We start from the raw sequence: 27,844 nt of genomic DNA, 5'->3' as shown, positions 1-27,844 counted from the left end.
CCCCGGCAGGGGCGGGCAGGGGGAGGAGCGCGTCGGGCCGGGCCGGGCCGGGCGGCGCTGGAAGGACTGGGGGGAGCTGCTGCACCTGATACACCGGGGCGGGAGCGCAGGGAGGGAGGGACCGGCGCTGCCCTGCCCGCCGCCTGCGAGAGCCTCTCCCCGCCGTTAGTCAGCGCTGGTCTCGCTGCCTCTCCCTCCGCCCGCCCCTTCTGCGCGGAGCTGGGCTCTCGCTCCTGTTCCCCTCGGGGCCGGCGGCAGCGCGTCCACCTCCTCCTCCTCCTCGTTTCCCCTGGGCCCCCATGGCTTCGGCCGGCAGCGGCATGGAAGAGGTGCGCGTCTCGGTGCTAACCCCGCTGAAGCTGGTGGGGCTGGTGTGCATCTTTCTGGCGCTGTGCCTGGACCTGGGAGCGGTGCTGAGCCCCGCCTGGGTGACGGCGGACCACCAGTACTACCTGTCCCTCTGGGAGTCCTGCCGCAAGCCCGGCAACTTGGACAGCTGGCTCTGCGAGTCGACGCTGCACAGCGGTGAGATACGGCTGCCCTGGACCCCCCCGGGTACCCCCGGTCCCGCTCCGCTCCCCTCCGCCTCCGGCGCCCCGGCCGCGTGCTGCCCTCTCTCTGCGGCCCCTGCCCCGGCCCTCCTTCGGTCCTTGCTGCCTTTCCCCCCTCCTCGGCCGCTTCCCGCTGCCTTGGCTGCCCCACCAGCGTCCCCCAAGATGCCTCTTCTTCACCCTTGCCTCTTTCTGGACTGTATCGCAGCCCCTTCCCGGGGTCAGCCACCCCCCTCCCCGGACGGGAGCAGTGCCCGGGGACCTGCCCCGCCACCCACGCTGCCCCTGCTGGTTCCCCGCCTCGCCCGCTGCCGCCCTTGCTCCCCGCGCCGGGAAAAGTCACCGGCACCTTTGTCCTCCCGCCCTCCGCACCCCTCCCCTTCCCGAGCCTCTTCGTCCGTCCCCATCCTCCTCCTCCTCCTCCTCTTTCTCCCTGCCTGCCCGGTCCCGGCGCTTGCCCTCCCCAGGCTGCGCGACTCCGAGCCCGCATCTCGCCGGCCGCGGGCTGGGGCGGAGGCGGCGGTGGTCCCTGCGAGCGGCGTGTGCTGGAGGGGGAGCGCCGCGCTCGGCTCGTCCCTCTGCATGCGAGATGGCCCAGAGGGCAGGAGAGATGCGAGGCTGGCTTCTGTGAGCGAAAGGGATGAATGGTTCCGTATCTGACTCGGTGTTGTCACAAAAGATCCCGAATTTGGACTAGTTTTGATTATTTTTCCGTGTGGCGGCTTTCCTATACAGTGAGAAGCTGTTTGGGATCGAGTATCTTGTAATTCCCCTCCGCCCCCATCCCCTGAAGTCCCTGGTCTTGGAAAGTTGGGGCTTTCTAAACCAAAACTGGTTGTTTGTCCAGAGTGGAGACGCCTTGGTTCTGACTCTCTCCATCAACTCGGGTGTGCTTGTGTGTGTCTTTCTCTAGCAGGTACTGATCTTCCCATCGTCTTTCATGCTCCTTTGCCTTCATGCCACACTCCCCGTTGTGATTTCTTGATGCTCATTCGCTCTTCACCTTCCTAGTTCTTTGATCGTAGCTTGTTAATTTTTTTCATGTCATTTCACTATTGCTTGGAGTACTTCAAAAACAGGTTGTGAATGATAAAAACAAGCTGCCTGTTGAATATTTTTCGGTAAATTCTTTTGTAGTATGATAATTGTTTTGGTTTTCATGGGCGGTTTTATTTACTTTATGCCTGATAGCAACTTCTGGAGCCCCAGTAGAAACGCTGACAAATGCAGCCAGCCTCGCCCCACGTCGTTTTCATCCCCATCCCTGTCCTCCACACACACACGCTTGCCTTGCTAAATCATCCATTTGGATGGCTGTGCTCTCTGGTTGGGTAAATCGTTCAGGGACAAGATGTTTATCTAGGGAAGGAACACAAGGGACTGACTATATTCTAGATGTGTTCTGTTTTCCTCTCTTTTCTGAAGTCTGTGTATAGGTCCTGGGAAATAACTGATTTCTGCTTGAGTAGGAATTGCACAGGTTCCTTTATTGCTGGGCTTATTTTTTTTTTCTGTCGTGTGCAGTAATATTTGAGGGTTTGAATGTTGTTTGGGATTTTGTTTTAAATCACATAACACCAGAATGTATTGTAAAGAAATGTCGGTTTCAATCAGTTACCGGGGTATCTACGAAAAGTTTGGAGTGCTTTCTTTTTCTCCCCTGGTATAAATGGAAATTTATGTAGGAATGTCAGCTTCTACGTGTCTCCTTAGCAACGTGAATCCTTTGCCCCTTCTCCCTGTCTCCTGAAATAGTATCCCCTTGATTGCAGAAAGACTTTTCAAATGGCTTGAATGAGAACCTGCTTCAAATCCCTCCCCCCCCTCGACTCTGCACACACTTTATTGGGCTCCCCCCTCGATCCATCTCCCTGTCACGCATGCGTGTGTAGACACATACACACAAAAGTGGGACGTTAAGAAAAGCAGGACAGCTTATGGAACAGCATAAAAGGACAGTAATCGCTCGTGTTCCTCTATTGGTCACCTGTCTGTTTGTGGGAAGGTGGAAGATGAATGGGTGAGGATGGATAGGAATGAAATGTAGTTTTGTTGGATGCTACGTGTTGAAAATCTGTCCTTTCCTGGTGCTTTCTACTATCATGTGCACAGATTCTTGCCTGTCCAGTTTTATTCAAGCTCCTTGAATGAGCTTTACCCATTTTTCTCAGATACTTTCCAGTCTAGTGGAGGCAGGTTTCACAAGGTGCTGGTGAAGAAGTGAATGATTGTTTTACTTGAGGTGACTGGAATAAGCCCTTCACTTTTCTCGTGTTTGGCACACAATGCTGCATTCTGAGCAGACCTGAAATATGAGAAACTGCACCGTTCTCCCTTTGCCTTCTGCTGGTGTGTTGCAATGCCATTAAAGTCAATAGGAGGACTCCCACTAAGTTCACCAAGTTGGATTGGGCTCACATTTGAGACCATTTTGTGTGCTTGCCTTCATATTTTAAGTGCACTTTCCTCTTACATTGAGAATCTAGCAAGCAGTGTATTTTGGAGATAGTGGAGAGCTCCCACTGGGAAAAGCTCTTTTAGTTTGATACTGGTGCAGGCAGCTTTGCAGCTAGCTAGCTGTGAAAAGCAGTAATACACACAGGAAAAAAGGCATCTTCACCCATGGTTTTAAGAGATTTACTTCATCATCCCTTGAAGGAGAGCACCTCAAGTGGCATCATCAAGGGCAAGCTCCTGGTAGAAGCTGTTAAAGCATATTTGAGGTTTAATTAAAACCTTTTGTTGTAATTAGATATAGGACCCCTGACTGCTGTCAAAAGGGCAACTTGGTAGTGGAGAGCAGAAGGAAATGTACAGAGCACAATTGCGTTGGCTGTTATAGCCAGAAATAATCCCTCATTTTTCCGTGAGCATTGCTAGTGTTTGGACTATGTATTCTCACATTCGTTCTTTCACTGTTCCAATGGCTTTTTTTATAACTTGCAAGCAATTTTTTTTTTTTGGTAAGTGCAGGAGCTAGAAAGGTATTCTTGCATAACCCTTGTCCTCCTCTTCCCTAGATGAAATTCTAAAATTCCCGCTATCAGCAGCTTCAGGAGCTGAAAAACTAGCAAAGTTGCCAATGTGGAAAGATTTGTGATAAAATCTTGAGATCCAGAAATGCAGCTGTAAAGCTGTAAAGTTTCACCAGCTGTCTGGGCATAAAAGTATTTTCTATGATCAAAGCTTAACTTGGCTAATGCACAGGTTGTCTTTAGGTCAGCTCTATTTTAAACTTGTGTCTTTTAACAAATTTTTTTTTAGATCTTATTTGAAACGCATTATATCTAATTCATGATGGTTCATTTACAGATTTATCAAGAGTTATATAGGAATATTTGTCTTTCACAGCATTAAAATTGAATGCATCCCATTTACAACTGCTTGGTGTGTCTCTACCTGTACAGGTACTTGTCTTTTTCCTGCAGAATTAATAACAGTAAATTTAAATTTGTGCAATAGACTACAGCCATTATAGCTCTTTAAATCAAAAATACACATATATGATGTGGAAGAAATAAATGGCTCCATAGAATCTGATCTGCAGGTAAAGATTGTGTATTTTGACTTCAGTACATTTATATGCTATTCATAGAAAACAGTGGCTCCTTTGGCAGCATTTCAGTTTATTGTGAAAACAGCATATATAAAAATACATTTGAATGGTTTTGTACTGATTAACTGTATTCATTCTGGTGAATGTGGGGGTAAATGGCTTTGTTACTTTACAACCTGTGTATTTCCTTATGCAATGTTCAGTTTTCTTTAAGAATGTTGTGCTCTTTTAGAACTGTCCATGAGTGTTTGAAAGACAAAACATTCTCGAGCAACAGGGTATCTGAATGTATTTAAACTTTGTGATGAACAAACCATGAAGGTAAACTTAGCTTACAGCACAGTGCAGTAAACAACTTGAGTCTAGTTTTATGCTTGTAATTTTGTTCTAATTTGTTCTTAAAATAAAAATAGCATCAGAGGCTGTTCATTCAGTAGCACTTCAAGGGGCTTAACCTTAATTATACATTAGATGCAGATATCCGAATTGACATGCCTGAATAGTCTTGGATGATATCTCCTTGTTTGGAATTTAAGGAGTTGTTCTAAGGGGAAATTGCTAGCTCAAAAGCAACTTCCTCATTAGAAGATCTGGATCATTGCTCAGATTTGATGTTGACATGTATTTGTAAATAGCTCAGCAAGGCTGGTAGTTTGCTGTAAAATAACATAAGAAGAACTAATGTAATTTTACCAACCTGAAAAAAGTGGCTCATACAATGTAAAGAGGAATGAATAAAACATTCCTTCTGGTTTTGAAAACTGTAGTCTGTCATTTTGTGTATTACTCTAATAATCATCCCCAACACTGTCTCTGAAAATGGATGTAAAATCAAAAGCCATACTACTTCAAACTTAGGTTCTAAGACTGATTAAGCTGACCTAACTTTGAAGTTGAGTGTACCTTGGAGATTGGCCCTGCTTTCCATAGGGAGCTTGACTAGATGACTTCCAGAGGTCCTTCCCAACCTAAATTATTCTGCGATTCTATGATGGCTGATACTCTATACCTGATGTCTACTTGGCTTCTTCAACATGTGCAGAATGCCTTAAATTGGTTAACTACCCCTCACAGTAGCCCTTGACAGAATATTTTAAAGTCTGCCCCCTCTTTTACAAATGGACCAGTTTTTTTATCCTTAGACTTCCCAAGGCCATGCTCTGTGGGTGCAGCAGATCTGTCACTCCTCTTCAGCAGGTCCGGACCTTTTAGTATGATGGAGGCTTCCACTTCAGCCACCCTTCTCCAGCCAGCCAGCTGTGGTTAGAACACATGTGTGTGTAATATATGAAGTTTGTGTGAGTTTATCTGATCAAGTCAAGAGCACCAAACACCTTATCAGTGATAATACTCTTAAAAGAAAAAAAAAAAAGACTTGTAGCTATAATGGGTTGTTGTTACTGCTGTTGTTCATTGCAGTTGTAAAATCAATAGTGTATCCCACTGTGTCAAGATTTATTAAATAAGATGTTCCTTCTGTTAGGAATAATACAAGTAGTTTTAATATTTGATGAGATTTTTCTATTTAGAATTGCATAGAGTGATCTTGCCTCTGTTACTAATTTGTGGCGCAAGCTGACCACATAAGATTCAAGGTAACAAGCAGGAGGAGGGGTAAAGTCCACCCAGCTGTATTTCTTAGTGTTTCACTTATTCCAGTTCTGTAACATGAAGGCCATCATTTTGATGGGAAGTACTCCTGGCACTCTTTTAAATACTAATTGTTTTTCTTAAGGAACAATGGAATGAGTTTTGAAAATTGCAGAGGATTACCAGTTTGCTTGAAGAACACTGGTAACTGTGGAAAATAATTACATTCCTGTTCAATTGCAAAGCACACTACTTCAGATTGCTAAAAAGTAGTAGCATATACAGAAGAGGTCAGAAAAGCTGGGCTTTTCATGAGAAGCTTGTATAACACATCTCCCACACTTCTTTCCTAATGACATAATTCTAAGATTTCCAGGTTTATGTGAAGTTCTTGGAGTTGTGGGTGTGTGCAGTTGTTTGGGGTTTTTTTTGTTATTTTTATTGAACGAATGAATAGCCAATAATTAAAATGGCATAGTAGCAAGCTAATCTCAGGAGAATGCCATATATCCAGTGGAGGAAATGCCTAAGTACATGCTGTACTATTCTGTGAATGAATTACAGCTTACATGATTTTCTGTAATGCTGTGCTTGTCTTGAAGACCTTTGTTGGCAAAAGTGGTATACAATGCATATTGCCTTTTAAATGATAAAATAAAGCTCTATATAATGGCACCACTTAATTCTTTACTTGAAGTTGTGCTGTGTTTTAAGGATTTTGCTCCATGATTTTGGAAATAAAGGCAGGCCACAGCTCAGAGCAGATGTACAACACGCCCCACCCCTCTGCAAGGTGTATGTCATGGCTAGGCTTTGCAAATGAAGATTTGGGAAGGGCTCTACCCACGTTTGTTACAAGCATGGTGGTGGCTAAAAAGGCCAATACGAGATAGACACGTCCGGTTGCAAAAGGCACAGCAGAAAGACTCCTTAGCTGGTATATTCTGCAAGACACGATTCTTTCTGCATTGTCTTTTCTCCTCAAGGGTGATCCTGTGTGCTTTCTCAAAAGCATCAGCAGCGTTATAGATGGTGTGTCTCCAGACCTCCCGATTGGAGGCCAGAGTAGACCAGTTATGTTGATCAATATGGCCAAGGCTGAGATGTTGTTTCAGGGAGTCCTTGTATCTTCTCTTTGGGGCTCCTCTCTTGTGAAAGCTGGTGGCAAGTTCACCATAAAACATTATGGCTTTAAAGTGTATGTATTTTGTATAAATAAGGAATGCAAGCTTTACTTTTCAAGGGAGATGTGTGTCCGTGGGCAGATGAGCAAGCACCTGCTATGTTTCAAACTGCTCATACATCTGTAACCCCCCAGGCACTAGACCATTTTGTTGTCTTGCAAAATCTGTCCCTTTTACACAGCAGTAAAGTTGCTTACCATATCTTTATTGCTTTTGTTGTACAGTCTGATCTCCTGTAGAGAGCGGAGATATAACTTGGGGCAGTGCTGAAGCACACAGGAAGTTTTGAGTCCTGCAGTCTCAGAGCCACGCGTCTGATGAACATGGCAGCTGAGATGGCGACATCAGACAGGTTAATGCAGTCTGTATTTCATGCAAAGCTGCTGTAGAGACTGTCCTGAGAAACGAACCATTTCTGCTTTGTGTGCTACTCACTTATCTGGGAAGCAGACTGTCCCCTGCACTCTCAGTGCCATCTTTGGGTGATGGCACAGGGGACTCCGCTTTCCATTGCAAAGTGACTGAGCGGAGTCTGCATAGTGGCTGCCTAATTATTCCCCAAACTATCAAGCATACCCTTCCCAGGCTGAGGAGGTAGTTGGCAGAGTACCTACTGCCTGGAGCATCCTGCTAGTAGCCTGTTATCTTGCCTGGAAAAGAGTCAGCCTCTTCCCCTCTCATCACAGTTATCTTGTTGTGGAGAAGAGGAAAGCCACAGGAGGAGCCCAAGCAAGAGGGATGCAGCTCTGTAGGTGGCTGCTAAGGACTTTTCCCCTCAAAGGTGAGAGAACCCTGAGTCTCGGCTGCCTTACAGTAATGGTCAGTGTTGTATCTTAGTGGAAAGGTGCATAAACAGCAACAGAATGTGGGAAGGGACCAGTTAAGTAAGAGGCACTCAGAAGCAAGACTCAAATTTGGGTTCCCTCACATCTGTTTGCTCATGGACCTCATAAATCTCATGCTCATCTTTTTCAGGCTTAGGTCTAGCAGACAGAAGAGGAGAGTAGTTACAATCTACCCTAGCAGTTAAGAAATCCCTCTGGGAAATGGAAGCAGAGGTTTGAGTCCGAGCTGGAGCTGGGAAGCAAAGACCTTGCAGCTTCTGAGAAGCTCTCTAACCCCTGGTAAATGGCAGCCAAGGAGGTGATTGCCTTTCCTCTTTTATTGGTCGGCTGCCATTGTTATCCATTAGCATTCTGCATTTCTGTAAGACACAGGCATATCTGGGTCTGCCCCAATTAGGTGTTTTTTGGATGTCTCTGTGCTTGTTCTCTTTTTCTTTGACTGATTTTAAGTGACTCTCCACTCGGCATCAGGAACACTAAATCATCCTACAAGCATCTTGTACAGTAAATGGAAAATGACTGATGCCTTATGTGGAGCCTCTGAATTATCCTTAGGAGGCACTTAGGGATTTTGGCACCCAGAATAAAATGCTTAAATTTCTCTTCGAGTGTTGTCAATGTCCTGGTGATTTAGAGCTATGGGAAAGTCTTCCCGTTAAGCCCACTGGTGTTGTGTGAGACTCGGGTTATTGAGGGCTTTGTCCCATGTGTTACGTGTGGATGAAGACTGATTTCTTAGGGAATAGCCTAAGTAAATTTCCTGTTGAAACAGCAGAAAATGACATGTCTTCAAAAAGCTTATTTTTAACATATTTGTGACCTCACATAGCTATTTTATGTGTTCAAATTTATGGCTTTTAGAAGAAAGCCTTGGTGTGAAGTGTTTGAGTTCTCTCTTAAGGAAATGATGCATTCAGCCACAGCTGGCTATTTCCCATAGCTCTGGTAATGCTTTTAAGTGTCTGAGTATCCACATGCACAAGTAATTTTCATTCTTTAGAAAAAACCTTGATCTATAAAATAAAAAGACAATGTAAAAGGCAGAGTATGTCCGTGCAGCAGCCAGCAGTAGTAAGCATAGTACACTAATCGACAACAAGCAGAAAATACTTGTGATTTTTGTGCAAGGCTCCACTGAAGTAAGCTGTGGCTAGAGCAACTTATGGAGGATTGGTATGGATCTTGTCAGAAAGTGCTTCTCTCTGCAGTGTGCAGAAGTGTATGCTATGGAGTCTCAAAAGACTCTGCTTGCAGTGCTGGCTATACAAAAGCAGAGGAATACGGGCCAAGTAACTTACGGACACTGGGCTTTCCAGCTTTAGCCAATATCCCTTTCATCCACAGCTGAATTTATCTGAGAATCTCCTTAAAAGCCATAATTATGACTCAGGTGAGGCTCCAAAGGACTGACTTGTCTGTGGAGTAATTTGATGTGAGAACTTATGGCCACTGAAAGCTCTTATTTTACCTCAGCATTTCCACCAAATTCCCTGGAGCTTCCCCTTCCACTGATGGTTGTGCATCTGATTGTGCTGAAGAAAGAGAAAATCTTACTGGTTGTGCAGTGCACTTTTAGAAACTAGATTCTACCTTTATGGTTTTATGTAATCACTGCACTTTTTAAGCTTCTGTTGGCTATTTGATGGCTAAGTTTGAATATGAAGCAATTAGGAATATCTCTAACCATCTTCTTTATCTAAATTGATTGTTATGATATTGGGTGGGTTATATTTAATTTCTTATGTGTGGGTACCTCAACTTTCTCTGCTTGACACATTCTTTCAAATTGATTATTCTTTATATTAAATGCTATATTACAATTTCTAAGAGTATTTATTGGCTGAGGGCAGGTACGTGAAAAGTAGAAGCTTTGCAATTAATCAGAAAAACTTCTGTGAATGTTGCATTTTGTTCCCTACCAAGGTTTTGCTTGGTTCTAGAAGAAGATCAGGCATTGCCTTCATGATGTAACAGCTGCATGTATTTTCTTACTTCAGCCTCTATGAGAAGGAGACTTGGTGAAGAGCCACTGTATGAAAGAAAGGAATATTTGATTGTTTCTTAAGAAGTTAATTCAGCTCAGATACGCTATCTGAAAGAGCCCTATACACAAATGTTTCACATATTCCACAGTATATTTCTATGCCCACCACTTCTTTTAGTGTAGAATACCATGCAGATAAAATATTTAATTTTGGGGTACATTGCTGCAAACAGAACATCCGTGACAATGCTTGCTTTTTGCATTGCTCTTTCTCATGTTAAAGAAGGACCTAGTTATTAAAATAAAAATTTCAGAGCTTTGATGAGTTTTCTTCTCTTTTTATGGCTTTTTTCTGATTTTCTCCTAGTACTGAAGTATTATTTTGTCCAAGAAATGGAGCAAATAGAGCTACTCTTAATTAAAAAATACTGTACAGCTTAAAGCCTTAGGTCATTTCTTTTGAGGGAAAGAAGGGAGGAGAGTCACATATTTCAGTGTGCAGTTGACACTGGGCTTCTGTATCACTGAGAAACAGGCCGAGTTTCCAAAGAGCAAGGAGACCAAGCTGTCCTTACAAAAAGGCCCTGACTGATGTATGAGCAATTAGCCCCCAAACCGCGATGATATTGTTTCAGTTTTTGGAGTTTTTTGTTTTTAACTGAAGATGGTAATTTTAATGAACACTGTACATGTTTTGGAAATATGTGTTAAGTACCTAGGTTCATATTTATATATATATTTCCAAATATTGAAACCCACATCCCTAAACTAATAGGCAGATTGTTATAATTACAAATATGCAAACAGTGTCATCACTGTCAGAACTGCAGTATATATTTCTCATGGTTGTGATGCTTCTTAGGGATTTGCAGACCTAAAAATAGTATATATTAAGTGAGGCTTTTCTTAAGAAATCTCTGGAGTTACTTAACAACTGTCAAAAATGTTTTAATTCTAGTTGTTCAGATGGGATAGGTGGTATTATCAGTGTAATTCTTAAAGTATTGCTAAAAAGATGGAACACTGAAAAAATCTGAAGTTATGTATTATGTAGACTTTACAGTCTGAACCAATAAAGCAACTTATTTGAGGCACGACTATGAGATTTTTTAAAAGTTTATTAACATTTGTGTGACTGAAATGTTACTAGTTCCTAATACTTTTCTGAGATAGATGTGTAGTGTAGAAAATCAAAAATGTACAGTGAAAAATACTGATGTGCACTCTTAAAGCGTAACCATGTTATGTTTTGAATACAGAAAACTAATAATTATCATCTCTCAGGTCCTATTTTGCTCATGTTTATGCATGTTTCTATCTCTGTGAGAACATGCAGTCTAGCTGAACTGCTGAGGCTCCTGAACTGAGCATAGTGACTTATTTGCAAGACTGGTGCATGCCTAGAAGTGGTCGAAGCGTATTTTGGATATTCTAAAGTAGGCTTATGATGTTTATGTTCTGTGTACCAGTAACACTATGTAACAGAGCTGTCTGCTGATCCCATTTTGATGCTGTGTGTTATAAATCACTCTTGGGTAGTCTGAGGAACAGTACTGATTTTTATTGTAGAAAACTGTGTTTGCTGTATGTGGTTATATTGTTGTAGCTATCTGACTTATAGGGTGTTCTGCCTTCAGAGGTAGTGATTCAATTTTCTTTGGATGTTTCTTTTATTTTGTGTAAAGTACAATGGCCTGGATTTTTCGTCAAAAAAAATTAATTGCTGTCAAGTAGAAGACCCAGGCAGAAGAGTTTACTTCCTTAATCCAACATAGGCTTTATTTTGTCATCAGATCAAACGGCTTTCAGAGTTGGAAGTTAAGATATTTCCAAGGTGACAAAGAATTTTAAACATGTAGTTACCATGGTAGGCAGTATAGGAAAGCTTAGTCCTGTATTCTTTGTGCACTAGTGTCTGACCTTCACAATGTTCTTCAACCAAAGCCCCACTCACCTGCAGCTCAAGGCAAAGGCTGGTAGTGTTGTATGCTTCTCTGAAGGGAGGCTGGAGCTAAAATAAATAGGCAAGTTCAGGCACAACAGAACACAACATTCACTACCTGATCCTCGGCTGGTAGTGTGAAACAGTAAGAGCCTCAGTTTTGTGCTGCTGTCAGCATCACTGAGTAGGTTGCCTTACTCAAGAAATTAATTTTGTTTATCCAAGTCATTTCTTTTTTAGTTAGCAGTGTAGGTGTCTTCCAACACTCATTTGTCCTTCTACCTCCCACATCAGTACTATAGTAAGGTGTTTATTTTTTAACCTTTATAAAATTCATATATGTCTATCTGTCCTGGAGTCAAACTGTATTTTAGCCCCATGCTTATATTATCTTTGCCTAGGTTATTTTGAGTTGTTTGGTGATCTGGCCAATGTACTTTTGGAAAGTAATAGGATACTCAACACTTTTTTCCATTTAGCTGCTACTCCAGTGTTGCACACCTTCCCTTTGCATTAGACTTTGGCATCTGATCAATGCAAAGATAACATTTAGTATTTTATTATTTGTAGTGGCTGTCAAAAATCTTAGTTTCTGAGTTTTCCCATCTGGCACTTTGATTTATTTCAACAATTTTGTGTGGCTTTTAACTTTGGTGCAATATGGATTTATGTGTCTAGTCTTTGTATCTGTGTAATTTTCTAGTGCAAGGATTTCTTTCATATTGTTCCAAAGTGGTCAATTCTGTTTATTTATTTCTGTATTTTATATCTGTAATGCACTCTGATATTGGAAGAATCCTTTCTAAATCATCAGTACACTAACCATTTGGTGTTTCTGAGGGATCATGTCAGCATTAAAACCAACTCTCCATAACATTTCTATCCAGTACTAAAATCATATTTTCATCCCAATCATAATAGTATAGCAGTGGGACACATAACAAACTGACATTAGAGATTGCATGCTGACAGTAGGAGAATGAGAGATTGTTCCCAGCCTTGGGTTTTAGTCCAGTAAGAAAAGAAGGAGTAAAATAGCTTGGAAGGTTGAGTACTTAATAATTAAAGTATTAGTAAACAACATGCCTGGATTTCTGAAAAGAATGAAAATAAATGTGTGTACTTGCACAAACACATTTAAAGTCACTTTCTTTCTAGCTCTTCTATTTACTTTCTTCTTTCAATCTCTTTCATCCTTTTTCATGTAATATATGAAGGCTTTTTGGTGGTAACTACCAGCATTCCATTCCCAAACTCCACAACTTCACTGTCAGTATCTTCAGCAGATTAGATTAATCTTGAAACTGGATGCATTGCTTTTTAAAACAGTGCTTTTTACTCTTTTCCAAAAGAGCATGTGCATTTTTGTTGTTGTTGTTATTTTAGTAACCTTAAGATCTCTAAATTTATTTTGGAAATAATTAATCTTATTTTCTTTGAACTATATAATTAATTTGGACATTTTATCCTGAGTATCACATGGGTGCTAGTATTTTCAAAGTAATGAGATGCATAGGATCCATAGGTCCTTCTCCCACAAGCTGATTTTATGTCATCTTCCTTTAACTGGTAAATAGTAGTGATAAGTAGTAAGTAATGATCTGGTTCTTTTTCTTGATGCCTGTTATTGGAGAGAGGCAAGGTCTTAGATATTTTTCTGCAAAAAAGAGAGCATGAAGCCTGTACCTTTCTAAAATCCCACAGAAGCTCTTAAGTTATATCTTGGATGTTGTATAGACCCATCATGGCCATCAGCTTACAAATGGATTTTGGTTTATGTGATTTAAGACTGCAAGAATGTTGTTTATAACTGCATCCATTATGTATGAGAATAATCAAAAAATGCACTGGGCCAAATGCAGAAGTTGCTTTTGGGGGAAGAAGTGACACTTGAGGATAACTGACATTTTAAAATGGGCTTGAGATTTGACTGGGTCTGCAGCTAATGATTGTTACTGCCTTTATAAAGGCTTGACTTCCAGCTCTTTTTTAGTGTTGAATATTTTTTTAAAAAACTCCTTTGAGTATCTCATTCCTTTACCTCACTTTTGTTATTCATATTAAGTGGCCTTAGTGCTTTCCAGGTGACCGGTGTGTGTGGTGAGGGTCCATGCATTTCCCTTGATATGTCATCCTAATCAGCTCAAGCAGAGGTTTGACTTTCACTCTCTTTTGTGACAAAGTTACAACAGACTGAAGGTCAGCTAACACACGCTAGCTAATCCTGATCCAGCCTTGCTTTCTCATTCTAAATTGGATAAAAACCAGGAGACCAAATTATTCAGTTTTACTCAAGACAAAATCCCAATGAGGCCAACTAAGCCTTGAGTGAGTGTGGGAGGTTGTGGCACTTTGCTTCTGAGTTACATCTGTTTTATAAAGGTGATTCACTAATGAGGGGAAAAGAAATTCAAGGCACAGCTGTTTATTTACCTGAGCCTTGATGCAGCCTCTGTGTTCCTCATATTTTGCTGTTTCTGTCAGGTCTGTGGGCTTGTTTTGCTGAAGTTAATTTTTTTTTCCTTTCTCTTTTTTTTTTTTTCCCTAGATTGGCAGATAGCTACTCTGGCTTTGCTGTTGGGCGGTGCTGCCATTATTCTCATAGCTTTCCTGGTTGGGTTGATCTCGATCTGCGTGGGATCTCGGAGGCGGTTCTACAGACCAGTTGCAGTCATGCTCTTTGCTGCAGGTGAGCACTGGCACCACTAAAATGGTTTCACGAGAGCAGCTTCTCTTTTGTGAAGAACACATGCCTTGTTCTGCATACTAATTCAGAGATGTTTGGTTTACTTCTGTGTTAACTCCGGTGAGATTTTGCAGCATATAGGTTCTCCAGAGCATAAATCACTTTTGCAGTTGCACTATTATTAGTTCATAAACAATTATTTATTTGCATTGTATTTATTGTATTGTGAATTTCATGCAGCGGGGGAAACTACAGAGGATAAATCTCAAAATACCCTTTTTAATCTGTGACTTTGTTCTGTTTGGTGTCCCCGTTTTTATTCTTCATGCAAAGCCACTTCTATCTTAATGTTTTTCCTTTTACAATTTTAAAACAGGGAAATTAATGCCCGAAGATGAACCCTGGAAGCTCTAAATAGGATTATCTTGCAAGGTGTTTATATATGCCCCTGTGCCATAAGGAATTAATTTCATAGTGTCATCTTGCTTACTTAGTGATTAATTTAACAAGCTGTCACAGTGTAGTCCCTGCTTGGTTTAAAAAACATAAAAATGGAACAGTTTATGTAAACTATCGCAAAATCTTAAGGGAGACCTGTGAATCTGAATTTTCTGTAAGATTGGTCCAGTGAGGTATAATTACAATATCAAATCATCTCCTTTTATACATTTTGGTGTTCTGGGGCTTCATCAGCAAGGATGTTTCAGATTCTCCTGAGATTCACCAGGCATGGTCTGCCTTCATCCTGTCACTCATATCTGCATTGGAGGCAGCAGCTTAAGCCCCTTCTGATAGCCCATAATGAAGAGGATGACAGAACCTAGTCTTGGGGATGTATTAAAAAAAGCCACTTACAAGGATATGAAAGGATAAGAGCACAGAACTGCAGGGTGTTTGGGATGAAGCAGAGCTCCGGGGAAGGCTCCTGCTGCCCCCTGGTGTTAACCTTACCTTGATGGAGCTGCTGAATCCTTCAAGATGCACTTTTATGTGCATCTTGAGATGCAGAGATATTTGTAGATTACATTTTCTTTTCTTCTCAGAAATGAAAGCAACCTTGGATTAGATTCCCTCGATGGAAATGGTCTGGTTCTGTTCTATGTGTCACATTGGTTTGGTTGAATGAGTAAAGTACTGATACCATTGTTTTAAAATTTAGTGTTAATTCTGAGATTTTAAAGCATGCTTGGCAGTCAACCTTGAAGGAAATGGGATTATTCAATTTCTGTAGTGGTTTTGTATTTGGCTTTTGACTTTATTTCTCATAACATTGTGTAGTAACTTGGTAATTATTCAGTCATACTCTGCCTATCTTGCCATCTTGCTCATTTAGTATGTAGTTAAGTTTGTATTAAGAAAAAGAAATAACTTTCCCTAAGAAAAGATTTCCCCAAATTCTACTGTTTGTCTTAAAGTTTAATCTGTTTTCCTCTGCATAAAATTAGTTCTAGTCTTTACTACAAAAGGTTGGTGGTAGAGGGGGTTTAGTGCTTACTTGCATCTAAGAGGAAAATATATTGGTCGTTTAGCCCAAATATTCTATATGACACTGGTTAGGAGTCTACCAGCTGCCTCTGGAAAAATGACATAGTATGAATTGCCCAGAGACATTGAATGATCTGTGTGGGTGTCAGGTAGAAAATGTCTCTGAGTGGAAGAAAGGACAAAATGGAAAAGTGGTTTCCAGGTGCTTTAGAGTCCAAACAGTTGGCTCTGGGATTTTTTTTTTCCTTCAATGTTTGATTTTTTTTTTTCTCCCCCTCAGTTTCAGATTTCAGTTAGCAACTCTGTAGGTGAGGGAGAAGATTGACTGACTAGGACTGGAAGAGATGAGAAAGCAAATGGACAAAAAAAAATTCGACCTAGATACTGAGGACTAAGCCAGCAAGTAATGAACAGTTGTGAATGTATTTTCGCAGAAGTGGCAGTATGTATTTTAATGGTGAGAGGAACAGGAATACCTCAGGTAATGGAAAAATGTGGAGTGCACAGAGAGGCAGTTGCAGGATGTTCTGGAGCCGCCTTGGCTCAGACAGCTCTTTGGTCTAGTAGAAGTCACTAGCTTATGTACTTGCTGGGATATCTTAGTGCTCATGAACCAGACTGGCTCTGAAAACTGCATCCTCAAAGCACCATCTCACAAACATGTCAGCATAGGAGTTTCATGACACACTTACCAGATAACTAAGCGCTAACTGAGTCTTAATTTTGGGTCAGAAAGAGAAAGTCTACCTGTTGGAAGTCCATAACAGAAAAAAAAATGTTTGCCTTCTGGCACTTAACAAATGTAGCAATGTTTGGGAGAATAACCTGTTGAGGTTAGTAAGCTTTTAACACATTTCATAAGATGGTTTTATATGCAAGCTAGGGAAACAGTGGCTAAGGGAAAGTACTACAGGTGAGAGAGTAATAAAAAATGGTGGCAGATAATGTTTGGAGAATATTTAGAGGATGTAGTTTTTAATTCTGACAGAGAGTCAGAGCACAGTCCAGCTGGATTGAATCCTGAGTTCTGTGGTATTACCTATTGTCATAAAGATGTGGAAGATAGATTAAAAGTTTATTTGTCAAATTTTACAGTGAAGCTAGAAAAAGTTGCAGATGCATTTGAAGACAGAATTTGATTTTGAGAAGTTGATCAAATGATCTGAAAGAGTAGGACTGACTTAAGTAGGATGTAGTGCAAGTTGCTACAGGGCAGCAAAAAAAGTCATAGTATCAAAGAAATACTATTAGGAAAAATACTCTGTAGGTCATGTAGTCCAATCTCCTTGTTGAGGCAGAACAGTCACTAACAGCGACAGAATTGTCTGGACCAGCTTTGAAGAAATTCAGGCATGAAGATTCCACAACCTTTCCAAGCGTGTTCTCCTTGGTCCATACTACCCTCCTTATGATATTTTTTTTTTTGCTGATGTCCATCTAGAATCTCCAAAACCGAGATTTGTGTCCATTTTCATTATTGCCAGGTTGCCTGATACTAAAGAAGACGGATTTTTTTCTGTCACTGTTGCAGCTACATTTTCTGGTAATCTTTGAAAGTGCAACACCTATTAGTTATTAAAGAAGTTCTTCACTCTCAGGAGGAATGGGAGGAATGGTGTAGAGAACAGAAGTACAGAACTTACTAGCCAGAACCACCACTTTCATAATTACAGATCAATTAGAAAGCTGCACCATAAGTGTGTGTGTGTGTGGGGATTGATATCAAAAGTGTTGTAGTCAAACATTTGAACAAGGAAAAAAAAGATGACTGAAATTGTATTTTCCTAGTTTTAAAGCATTTGTTATGACTTCCGCATGTTTAGTGTAGTGAGAACATATAATTGCTTATATTTCATGTAAATGGAATAAAACTAGTATTCCTGTTCCCATATCGTAAGCATCATAGTGCTAGTCATAAAAATGGGTCTACATTTGAAGTGAGCAATCCAGTTTGAGATGATCAACCTTTCTCAAATAGCATTTGAGTAGCAGATTTTTTAAGATTTCCTTTGCAGCCCATTGTTTCTACAGAAAAAGACTAGTGCTTCTGAAGAGAGTTAGTACACGCTTCCCTAAAGCAGGCCAACATAGCATGGAGTTCCTTTAAATTCATTAGAAACAGGTCAGTAGTTGCAGGCATTGGTTTCAACATCTTTTTGGGTCATACTGGTCATTTCTCATAACTTCACTGCCTGTTGTTTCTCGCTTACACAGCTCCCTTCCCACTCTACAGGGAAAAACAATGACAGAAGGCAAAATTAGTGCAGAGTGATGACAGTGCTCTGTAGTGTGGCTGTTCCCACCAGCCAGTTGCTGCCAGCACTTCCTTTGAGTTTTGCAATAGTGTAGCTGGACCAGTAGTAGCAAAAGCAGGAACTATAAAAATGTCAAAAACCCCTTTTGTGAGTGTTGCTGCTTTAGCAGCATGTTCCTCTTCCAAGAGAATCACTTTTTTGTTGTGTTTTGACAAGTCCAATCTGTAGATTGAAGTTAAGCATACTTCATATGTTACACTGGGGAAGGTGGAGAGTTGTCTTGGTTTGCACTTGACACAGACACAGACGGAGCAGTTTCTGTATTGACTCAGCAGAGATGCTGCATCCCAGTTCAGGAAGTCACTAAAAAAAGTTGTTTATTTCCATACATCTTTGGAAATCCTTATTGACTTTGAATGGTCTTAAAGATGTGTTGAAAGCTGAGCATATGTTGAGGTGCTTTTGGGTATAGTGATGCTGTCATTATACAGAATTGGAATGCATAATCTTTTCATACGAGTAGGTGCTTTCTCTAGTGTATCCTGCCAAAGTTTCTCCAGTGTTGCACAGTATTTTGTTAGCTGAGGAGACAAAAAGTTATATTAAAATGGAATAACATAAAGTAACACTTCAATAACTGTAGAATTAAAAAAAAATCCTGTGGATTTTGGTATCCCCATCAGAAAATCCACTAAGCAAACATTATTCAGGTTGTCAGTCTCAAGTAAGAGTCCAAAGATTAGTCTGCAGGCTAAGGTGGGGGGAGCTGGAATTTCCAATGAGCGTTTTATAAAGTATTAATGAGGGTCTAATGAACGTGGGAAATCATCTCCCCGTACCATCCTGTCTGTAGGACAGCTTCAGTTTCCGGGGCTAATGAAAGGGGCCAGTTTGACAACACTGAAGATGCATGTGGGAGTGAGAAGGCAAATGAGAGATCTTGAGTGTGCAAGGTGTTCAAGCAGTGGGAGAATATAATTACTGCTTTTTTGTTTTCCTGTAATTTCTCAGTGTAATTTCAGAAGGACTTCTGTGGTTCAAAGTAGTCTTCCTCCCTTTTATCCACTGTCACTTTATATTGGTGCTGGCTTTGTAACGCTTCTCAAATTGCATCTGTTCCTCTTACAACACCTAATAAACTGTAAAAAAATGATCCAGGAAATGTTAAAGAAAGTAGTCATTGTGGCATTATATTTCATACCACTGAACTTTAATCAGAGCATGTGTCAGGCCTGCAAATACTTCAAGCACATGCTTAGTTGTGTGTGTATTCCCAGCCTGGCTGTAGACAGGGCCTGGGGTGGTTTGCAGGGATGGTCATATGCTGAAGTCTTTAAAATTGCTACTGTTAAATGGTGGAAGGCAGCATTGTGATAGGACATATCATGTATTTGAGGGGTAAAAGGGATGATTCCTGTGATGTTTGGTCTTTTGTGGGTGGCAGAACAAGAGGCCTGAAGAATCACTACATCATACAGCTTGTTCTTGTCTTCAGAACAAGTGTGGCTTTCACCTGCTCACCTTGTAAACTGTTGTCTCAATATTCTGTTAACAGTGAGTCTGAATTTAAAAGAGAATGGATGCCCGTGAAAATTGAGGTTCTTCATCTTTGTATTTTTCAAGTTACTGTATGTGGGGTTTTTTAATGTAGCACAATAATTAACAGCTTTGCTGAATTCCCCTGCAAACGTGTGGATCAGGCTGCAGCAGATCTGGCCTCTGAGACAGTGCTATAGGAAGTAATGATTTTGAAGGTTTTTTATTGCCTTGGATTTTATCTTATTTTATTAGCTTTTTTCCATCACAAAACATTTCTGACTCACCCCCTAAATCTGTAATATAAGGCAGTGTTTTGCCAGTTTGAAGTTTAGTGGCTGATCAAACTTTATAGATTCCTTGGTATTGTGTGAGAACGTCCTTAATTCTGATTATACTATACAGTAATGCATATGAAATATGTAATTCTGTGAATGTCTACTGAGCATAAATATGTATCACCTGCCACAGTGAATTATTTCTAGGCTAAGTAAATTATTTGATTCTCAGCTATATTTCTTAATATTCGTTTATTCTTGTGTCTCATTTTGACTTATTTATAATGGCAATAGAACAAGTTTTGCTATTATGGAAAGAATAATGACTGCAAACTAAAATAGAGAGACAGAAAAGAATACAGAAAATATTCCTTTTGCTGTTTATTTTGTGGACATTTGAAGGATTGTCATTATACCATAGCAGTAACATTTGTTCATCAGCGAGGGAATATGGAAGAGCTGCTGTGTTGCCTGTGAGTGAAAAGAAGGTAATTCAAAAAGAACAGTACTTTCAAGCTAAAAACTCTCCAGGAGCATTTTATATGTTAATTTCAGATATGTGATGTTTTCCTTGTTTTAGGGAAACAAATTTAGGCTTCTTTTGACATTTGTATTATTTTTTTCTCTTCCAGTTGTTCTGCAGGTCTGCAGCTTAGTCCTTTACCCGATCAAATTCATCGAAACGGTCAGCTTGAAAATATACCATGAATTCAACTGGGGCTATGGCCTGGCATGGGGTGCAACTATATTTTCATTTGGGGGTGCCATTCTTTATTGCCTGAACCCTAAGAACTATGAAGACTATTACTAGAATCATTTAATGAGAAGAAAAATTAAAAAAAAAAAAAGGATTACCCCATCTTTTCTAGCTCACAGTTTTTTTAGAACACTCGTGGAGCACCAAACAGTCTGCTCTGTTGATAAAATAGCCTTTGCCTTTTGGGTGTGAACACTGTAACCAGCTTTTACAACCATTTAAAAGAACTGCAAACACTAGGATTACTGATCTTACATAGGCAGATGCTGCGAGCTGCTGATACGAAAGCTTCATTTTTCCTGACAACAAGCAAAAGGATCTACGTGACACAGCGATCATTGTGAGAAAACTAGTTGGAATGAGAATGCAATGCCAGCATCTGCCATTGCCTTCAGGGGAGCAGCTGGTATAGGCTCCATTTAGAAGTTTCCCTGTATCATAGAGGATTCAGAGGTCTGATAAGCAGGCAGTGGCATCTTGTACAATAGGCTGTGTTGGCCCCTTGTTACTTGCTCAAAAACACTCTTAAGAAATTAATTTGCAAGTGACTGTGTTGAGGGAAGTGAATGTAACTGGTTAATGACTTGTGTAGTATCTGCATTCAACAGTCTTCTGGGAGAATAATAAAAAAAAAGAAAAACCCAAACAAGCCACCAACCCGCACAGGATTTCATGAATTCGACATCACCGTGCCAGCTGTAGCAGATTGTTGAAGGAAGTCCAAACCAGACTTCTGACTGTGTAGTTGGAAGTTGTCTCAGCTCTTGAGTATTTTGCTGGAGGGGTGGAGGTGAGGGGGAGTAGGAAAAGACCTGGTCTGTCCCTCAGTCATCTGAAATGTATGAATGAATTGCAGTTGTCCTAAGCAACCATTTAACTTCCAAACATCGTCGTGAAAAGAATGCATATGGAACAAGTTCAGTTATATTTTTGAAAGGTATTTGTTAGTATAAATGAATATATATAATGCAGATATTTATGCAGAGGGAGAGAGACGATTTGTTTTAAAATTATAATATGAGCTGTGATGCAGTGGTTAAAATACTAACTTTGTACACATTCTTGAAAGTCTTGGATTGGTACCCCCTATTTTGGTTGGTGTTACAAAATAAACATAAAATGGTTTGTCTTCTGTATATGCCCTTGTACAGACTCTGTGTTATGGGAAATGCTTAGAAGTTCACATCAAGTTAAGGTAGAACTGGACAAAAAAACTACTTGCTATTCCATGTGTAATTTAATACTTACTAAAATTCTTTTCTAAGCCTGTTGCAAATTAAAAAACTGCCATTTTTTAAAAGTCTAGTTAGGTTCTGAATGTCTCTGATCATCAAGAATACAGCTGAGAATCCATCATGTCCATATGAAAACATTAGCACTTCAGGAGGTAATCTCTTGTTTTTAAAAGCTGAATTTATAATGGACTGTTTGATGATTATGTACATCCGATTATTCCTTGCTTAGTATGTTTCCCACTTAAAACATCCAGAGACTGTACTCATGAAATGAAACGGAAGGTAAAATAGGGAGAACTTTCACATGTATTTAATCTGCATCACTTTTATTTTTGTTTACAATTTGCTTATTTGGATATTTTCAATTAATTATGAGCATATTTTTATACAATTATAATCTTCAGAAATAACTATTTTTTTTAATGGAGAAAATAAAATATATTCTATGTGGACCTCTGCACAAGCAGATATGCTGGGGCTGCACATCCACCTCTGCACAAATGGTTTTGCTGGTTCCATGGAAAAGACTCCTGGATTACTGGATGTTAAGATCGCATCGATAGTGTTCATTCTGTGCCACCATTTACAGGGTGCTGAGGTTCTGCACTGACCGTGGGACCACAGGGCTGCCTTTAGGAGGTTGTTGTGCGAGTATTGCTGATGTTTGAAGAAGGTTTATAAAACTCTGGGGCTCTCTAGAGTTCAGTCTTTTCCTACCATGGCAGCATATTCCATATCGGCAGTCTTTGCAGGACCAGTGGTGATTAATTAGATTAGATGGAGCAAAATGATAGCTTGACATGGAAGGGATTGTGTGGCAATGCCTGGAGAACAAAAAGGATGGGAGGAAAAATTATGTCCAGTTGTTTCACAGGCACCAGAGAGCGTTTGTAACTCTGCTTTTTTTCCTGAGACTGACTTAAGGCAGATATTCAGTATATAGTTAACTCTGTATCTTTCTGAACAGCTGTGTAGTTCTGCTTTTATTTAGCAGCATGGAGAACATTGTAGTTTGGCATGGGAATTAGGTTAGCATAGAGAAGCCCACTGTGAGAAGACGTCTGTACCTTTCTAAGAGGATGGTGTTTTGGTGCTGACGAGTGGCACTTGGTCTGTGCTGACAAGAAGGTACAATGCTGAACCCATATCTTATCCAGTAATTTATCAAATTATTTTTCTGTATGTAGAGTTTGAGTGAAAGCAACTGTCAGGCCTAAGGCAAATGCAGATGAACGGCATGTGCTCTGCAAGTCACCGGCTGTTAATGTGAAAGGTGTTCAGGCAAAACAATTTAAAAACATGAATGCCTAAAGACAAAGTTCTTTATTCTTATTTGAGTGAGAAGTTTGATTTTCAGTTTCAACATCTGCTTTTCCTCTTGAAGATGATGCAATCTATCAGGACACACCTCTCAGACTCCTCAGGCCCTTTGCGTTTGGGCATTTAGTAAGTGGACATAGGTACCTACCTTTAGCTTAGGTTGCTGCTGCAGTGTCTTTATTTCCCCTTTACCATTGCAAATTTTGGCAAGCATTCTGTTTCTCAGCACTGAACTAAAAGCAAATACAACTTTATGCTGATTTTTTTTTTAGCCACAAAAAGATGCATATCTGTGTCTTGCGTGTACGTATGACAAATTAATAATTTTGTATGTTGTGCTTGTGTCATGTCACCATTATTTCAGCTGTTGGACTTTATCTCACTGGCAAAATGATTCTCTCCCACAACAAATCCATTTTTTTTCTTCCAAATATATATGAATAAATATATATATAGCAAACTTGCAAGCAGGGCTAGTTATTTGTATTTTTTAAGCTTAAAGTATACCGTCCAGTGCTGACAAATACCTGGCACCTCTTCTGGATTTCTTGCACAACTTCGTTTAGCTTTTGTAAATTTTAAAAACAAATATAGAGAGACCTATGTGTTTGAAATATAAATGATATATATGGATTAGCATGTAACTGTATATTATTAAACATGCAATGAACTGACTGGTAAGTGAAGTCTAATCTTATGGCTAGCAATGTAATTTATTCAGACTGTATTTTTGTACAGCGCAGTGCACACTAACCTATTGCCTCTGTGTCCTCTATAATGCCTAAAACTGTGCCTAGAAATGTCATTTATGTCTTTCAAGGAAAAAGAAAATTACTAAATGCTTCATGTTGTTGATAGTATTGGTTTTTCTGATGTTGTTCTTTATTTATTTTTGAGAAGTGTATGGTATGTTTATTAAATGAATCCATCACAATATGGTTCGTTTTAAATGGTCATTGTTAGCAGGGAAAGATGGATGTTTTTTTATCTGAACTTTTAAGTTTGCAGTTTTATTACCATTTCTGCATTTCACGATTTTTGTAGCTTACATAAAGTTTTATGTGAAAAAGTAACTGAAATAAAAAAAAAATTGTTACACTAACAAAATGTGCCTGTTTTGCTCTGAGTAGAAGATATATGCAGCTGAAACGCTGTGGTTTCCTGTTGGGCAGGCTGTTGAGAAGGAACAGTCTGCTTAGGCTAATGAATATGCCTGGTATTCAGTTTTCCCATGCTAAAGGAGTCTTATCAAAATACACAGGGGGGAGAGAGGGAGAGATGGAGAGATTTCATTGGCAAGATCCTGCATCTCACCTGGCCGTACAGCAGTAGCACAGGGCAGGTTTCTGGGTGTGACAGAGCCCATACTGCTTTTATAAAAATGTAAGTATTGTAACATCAGAAACCCATAATGTTTTTAATGTAAAAACCAAGACCACGTGTTGAAATGGGCCTCTATAGTGAGCATCTTGTTTCAGTGGGGGAACGTATTAATTTTATACAGGTTTCTTTTTCACATTTCCAATAATTAATAGTTTTTTTTGATTCTGAAAGCTGGGTTACTTTTCATCCTGAAAAAAACCAAAAAAACAGGTGCTATTTTTGAATCGGAAATGTGGTGTTTCAAAAATGGAAAAGCATGTTTAAAATACTAAAGACATGATACTGTGTTTTTTCTACTGTTGGGTTGCGCTGTCATTCCCTGCATGGCTGGATACCTCTGAAGTAGGCAGGCAGCAGCCTGAGGCTGCCAGCAGAAAGCAATAGGAGAAAGGGAGTCAAAATCCTTGGTTGGCTTCAGTGGACTATTGCAGTGAGCGAGTGCTGAGTGAATACAGGCACAAGGGTGGGGTACACAGGGTGGAAATCAAGTGATGGAAAAGGAATTCAGAGCAGGAAGCAAGCATGATGGGAGTGGACAAGGATGGGAGGTGTCTGAAACTTTGTTTTCTTTTGAAATGTAAGTGCACTGAGGGAAGAAGTTTATAGGGAACTATGAATCCACAGTCACTGGGACTGAGGGAGCAAGCTGGAGGTGATGGAAGGCTTATTTCTTGACATCTGCATTAAATTCTTGTAGTTGTGGCTTTAGAGTGTACAGTGCCCAAGGGTTTGACCTTGTCTTAATGCCCAGATTTATCTGTGTTCCTGCATGTTGGCATGAGGTCAGAGAGGCCCACCGGCTTCAGGGAAAGAAACGAAGCATAGGGTGAGGGTACCTTGCTCAAACCTTGTCTATGCAAACATACTGAATGATAGGAACACTGGCTGGATGAGCCCTGGCAAACCCTCAGGGCACCAAAGATGCCTCAGCAATCTTGGCAGTCTTGAGTGGCATCTCACAATGTGTTTGGCATCCACCACAAAAGGAGGTCTGCACTCTGCTGCTGAACCAGATGAAGTGTTTCTAGATGCATGGCATGTTGTAAACAAGAGGAAAATGTGTGAAAGATGGTGTACAAGCCCAAGTTTGCTCCTACTGAAATGCAGTTTGAACAGGAGCAAGCCGCAGAGCACTGGATGGAAGCAAGTGGTTTGAGGTCTGCATGTGATGATGAAAACTCCAGCATCCAAACTTGGGCAAACATAGCCAAAGTGAGACTTTTTGGGACTTTACAAAGTCTTGTTAAGTTGATATTTTGGGTTTTTTTTGTCTGTGGAGAGGAAGTTGCTTGTTTCTGTACCTTTCTGTTGTTTTAGTGACTTCTTGGCACTCTCTTCATTGGAAGCAGTGGGCTTTTCTATCAGACAAAGGTTTGAAGAGGACTTTAAATCTTCTGGGCATCCAGAAAGCTGGGTGTTTGTCTGGAATTTGATGCAACAAGCACTGCAACCTACAGAAAGGCTGAGTTTTGTGATTTTTTTTTCTTTTGTTCAGTTAATACTTACATCAAGTTTTTTGATTTGTGAGGAGAAACACTGGATGCAGACAACTAGGTGAACAACAGTAGTTCAGTGTCTCATTAAGAGCATGGTTTGTACATAATTCCCCCACAATAAACCAATGGGTTCTGCAATCCAGTAGGCCATTGCCCACTCTTAGAGCAACTGGTTTGATCATTATATAGAAACCTCATCATTTCTATGAGGAATATATACATTGAAAGTGAGTGAAATACCAATATTCAACTAAGTACTGAACTGTAATAACAGAATCACAAAAGATATTACTTATTTTGCTCTTGCCTTCCTTTCTCACTCCATTTTCTTTTGGTTTTTTTTCAGACCCGTATCATACTATTTCAGAATTACATAGAATCACAGAATGGGTCAGGTTGGAAAGGACCACAGTGGGTCATCTGGTCCAACCTACCTGCTCAAGCAGGGTCATCCCAGAGCACGTTCCCCACAGGACTGCGTCCAGATGGTTCTGGAATATTCCAGTGAGGGAGAGTTCACACCCTCTCTGGGCAGTCTGTTCCAGTGCTCGGTCACTTCACAGCAAAGAAGTTCTTCTTCATGTTCAGGTGGAACTTCCTGGGCATCAGTTTCTGCCTGTTGCTTCTTGTCCTGTTGCTCAGCACCCCCGAGCAGAGCCTGGTCCATCCTCTGATATCCCCCTCTTCTCGAGGCTGAACAGGCCCAGCTCCCTCAGCCTTTCCTCACAAGAGAGATGCTCCAGTCCCTCAATAATCTTTGTCACCCTCCAATGGACCTGCTCCAGGAGCTCCATGTCCCTCTTGTACTGAGGAGCCTAGAACTGGACACAGCACTCCAGATGTGTCCTGACAATAGTGAGTTATAAGTTGATACATAAATGAATGAATATATTAGGCCTGCCACTGCAAGAAAAGATCTAAATGGACACAGTTAGACAGCAGGTGTTAATGGTGTACAGGAGCCAGGGACATGTTCTTGATGGGTTCACCTTGGTGGAAGCACCACAGCCCAGGACAAAAGGAATGGTCACTTCCACATTTCAGGAGCAGTGTCTGAGATGGGTTTGATTCCTGACTGCACTGCAGATTCTCTGCCTTGCAGCGTCCTCACCCTCTCTCCTATGAGAGGGAATGTAATAATTCAGCACCTTCCTGTCATAGATGCTGAGTAGTGATATGATTTAAAAACCTGGAGTGTGAGCATTGGGACAGGCAGCTGAACTGGTTTGTGTATCTTATTGTGGTTACTGTAGTGGTACCATGTATGTTATGTCACACTGGAGAGGCTGTACAACAGGGCAGCAGGGAGAAGAGTTGACTGCTTACCTTTTGCACTTTGGAGGGGATCTAATCCTCTACTGAAAGGAGACTCCCCTTCCCTGTGATTGACCAAGCATACTTGACATGGATAAAGCTTTGGAGTTCAGAGTAAAATGAACAGAGACAAAGTACAAGTGAGCGTTAAACAGGGAGCCCACTGTTTAGGGTTTACTTGGGAGAAGTAAGTGACTTTCCTGCTTGCAGAAGAAACACTCCCAGGGCCAAGCTTCAAGGGTGACAAATACCACAGGACACACGAATGATCTGTACTGTTTCAATTCCCCAGGAGATGCTGGACTGCAAAGCAACTTTGTAGGTTTTTGTGAGCTCAAACCCTGAACTCATTCCTGCTGAATGTCCACTTCCTGTGATGCTTTTACCCTGGTAGGTGCCTTTGGTCACTATGCACCTTCTGAGCATCTCTCTGTACAGTACTGTGCA

The 27,844-nt window shown here is 40.7% G+C and overlaps 1 protein-coding gene across 1 annotated transcript; it reads left to right on the top strand.

Annotated features, from left to right (window-relative positions):
* Positions 1-24,306, top strand: TMEM47 (transmembrane protein 47). Its single transcript, XM_027689047.1, has 3 exons — positions 1-525; positions 14,201-14,341; positions 20,525-24,306. Exons 1-3 carry the CDS (start codon positions 300-302, stop codon positions 20,701-20,703), a joined length of 546 nt encoding a protein of 181 aa, XP_027544848.1. The 5' UTR covers positions 1-299; the 3' UTR covers positions 20,704-24,306.
* Positions 24,307-27,844: the final 3,538 nt, after the last annotated feature.

The sequence above is a fragment of the Neopelma chrysocephalum genome, unplaced genomic scaffold (assembly GCF_003984885.1).
Source record: "Neopelma chrysocephalum unplaced genomic scaffold, ASM398488v2 Primary Assembly neopelma1_76, whole genome shotgun sequence".
In the NCBI taxonomy this organism is placed as follows: domain Eukaryota; kingdom Metazoa; phylum Chordata; class Aves; order Passeriformes; family Pipridae; genus Neopelma; species Neopelma chrysocephalum.
This window is presented reverse-complemented; position numbering and strand designations above follow the sequence as displayed.

Excerpts from the sequence above, each read along its gene's own strand:
- TMEM47 (XM_027689047.1), top strand. The coding sequence starts at position 300 with ATGGCTTCGGCCGGCAGCGGCATGGAAGAGGTGCGCGTCTCGGTGCTA. Across the intron at positions 526-14,200 it reads CGAGTCGACGCTGCACAGCG|ATTGGCAGATAGCTACTCTG; the intron begins GTGAGATACGGC and ends TTTTTTCCCTAG. Across the intron at positions 14,342-20,524 it reads AGTCATGCTCTTTGCTGCAG|TTGTTCTGCAGGTCTGCAGC; the intron begins GTGAGCACTGGC and ends TTTCTCTTCCAG.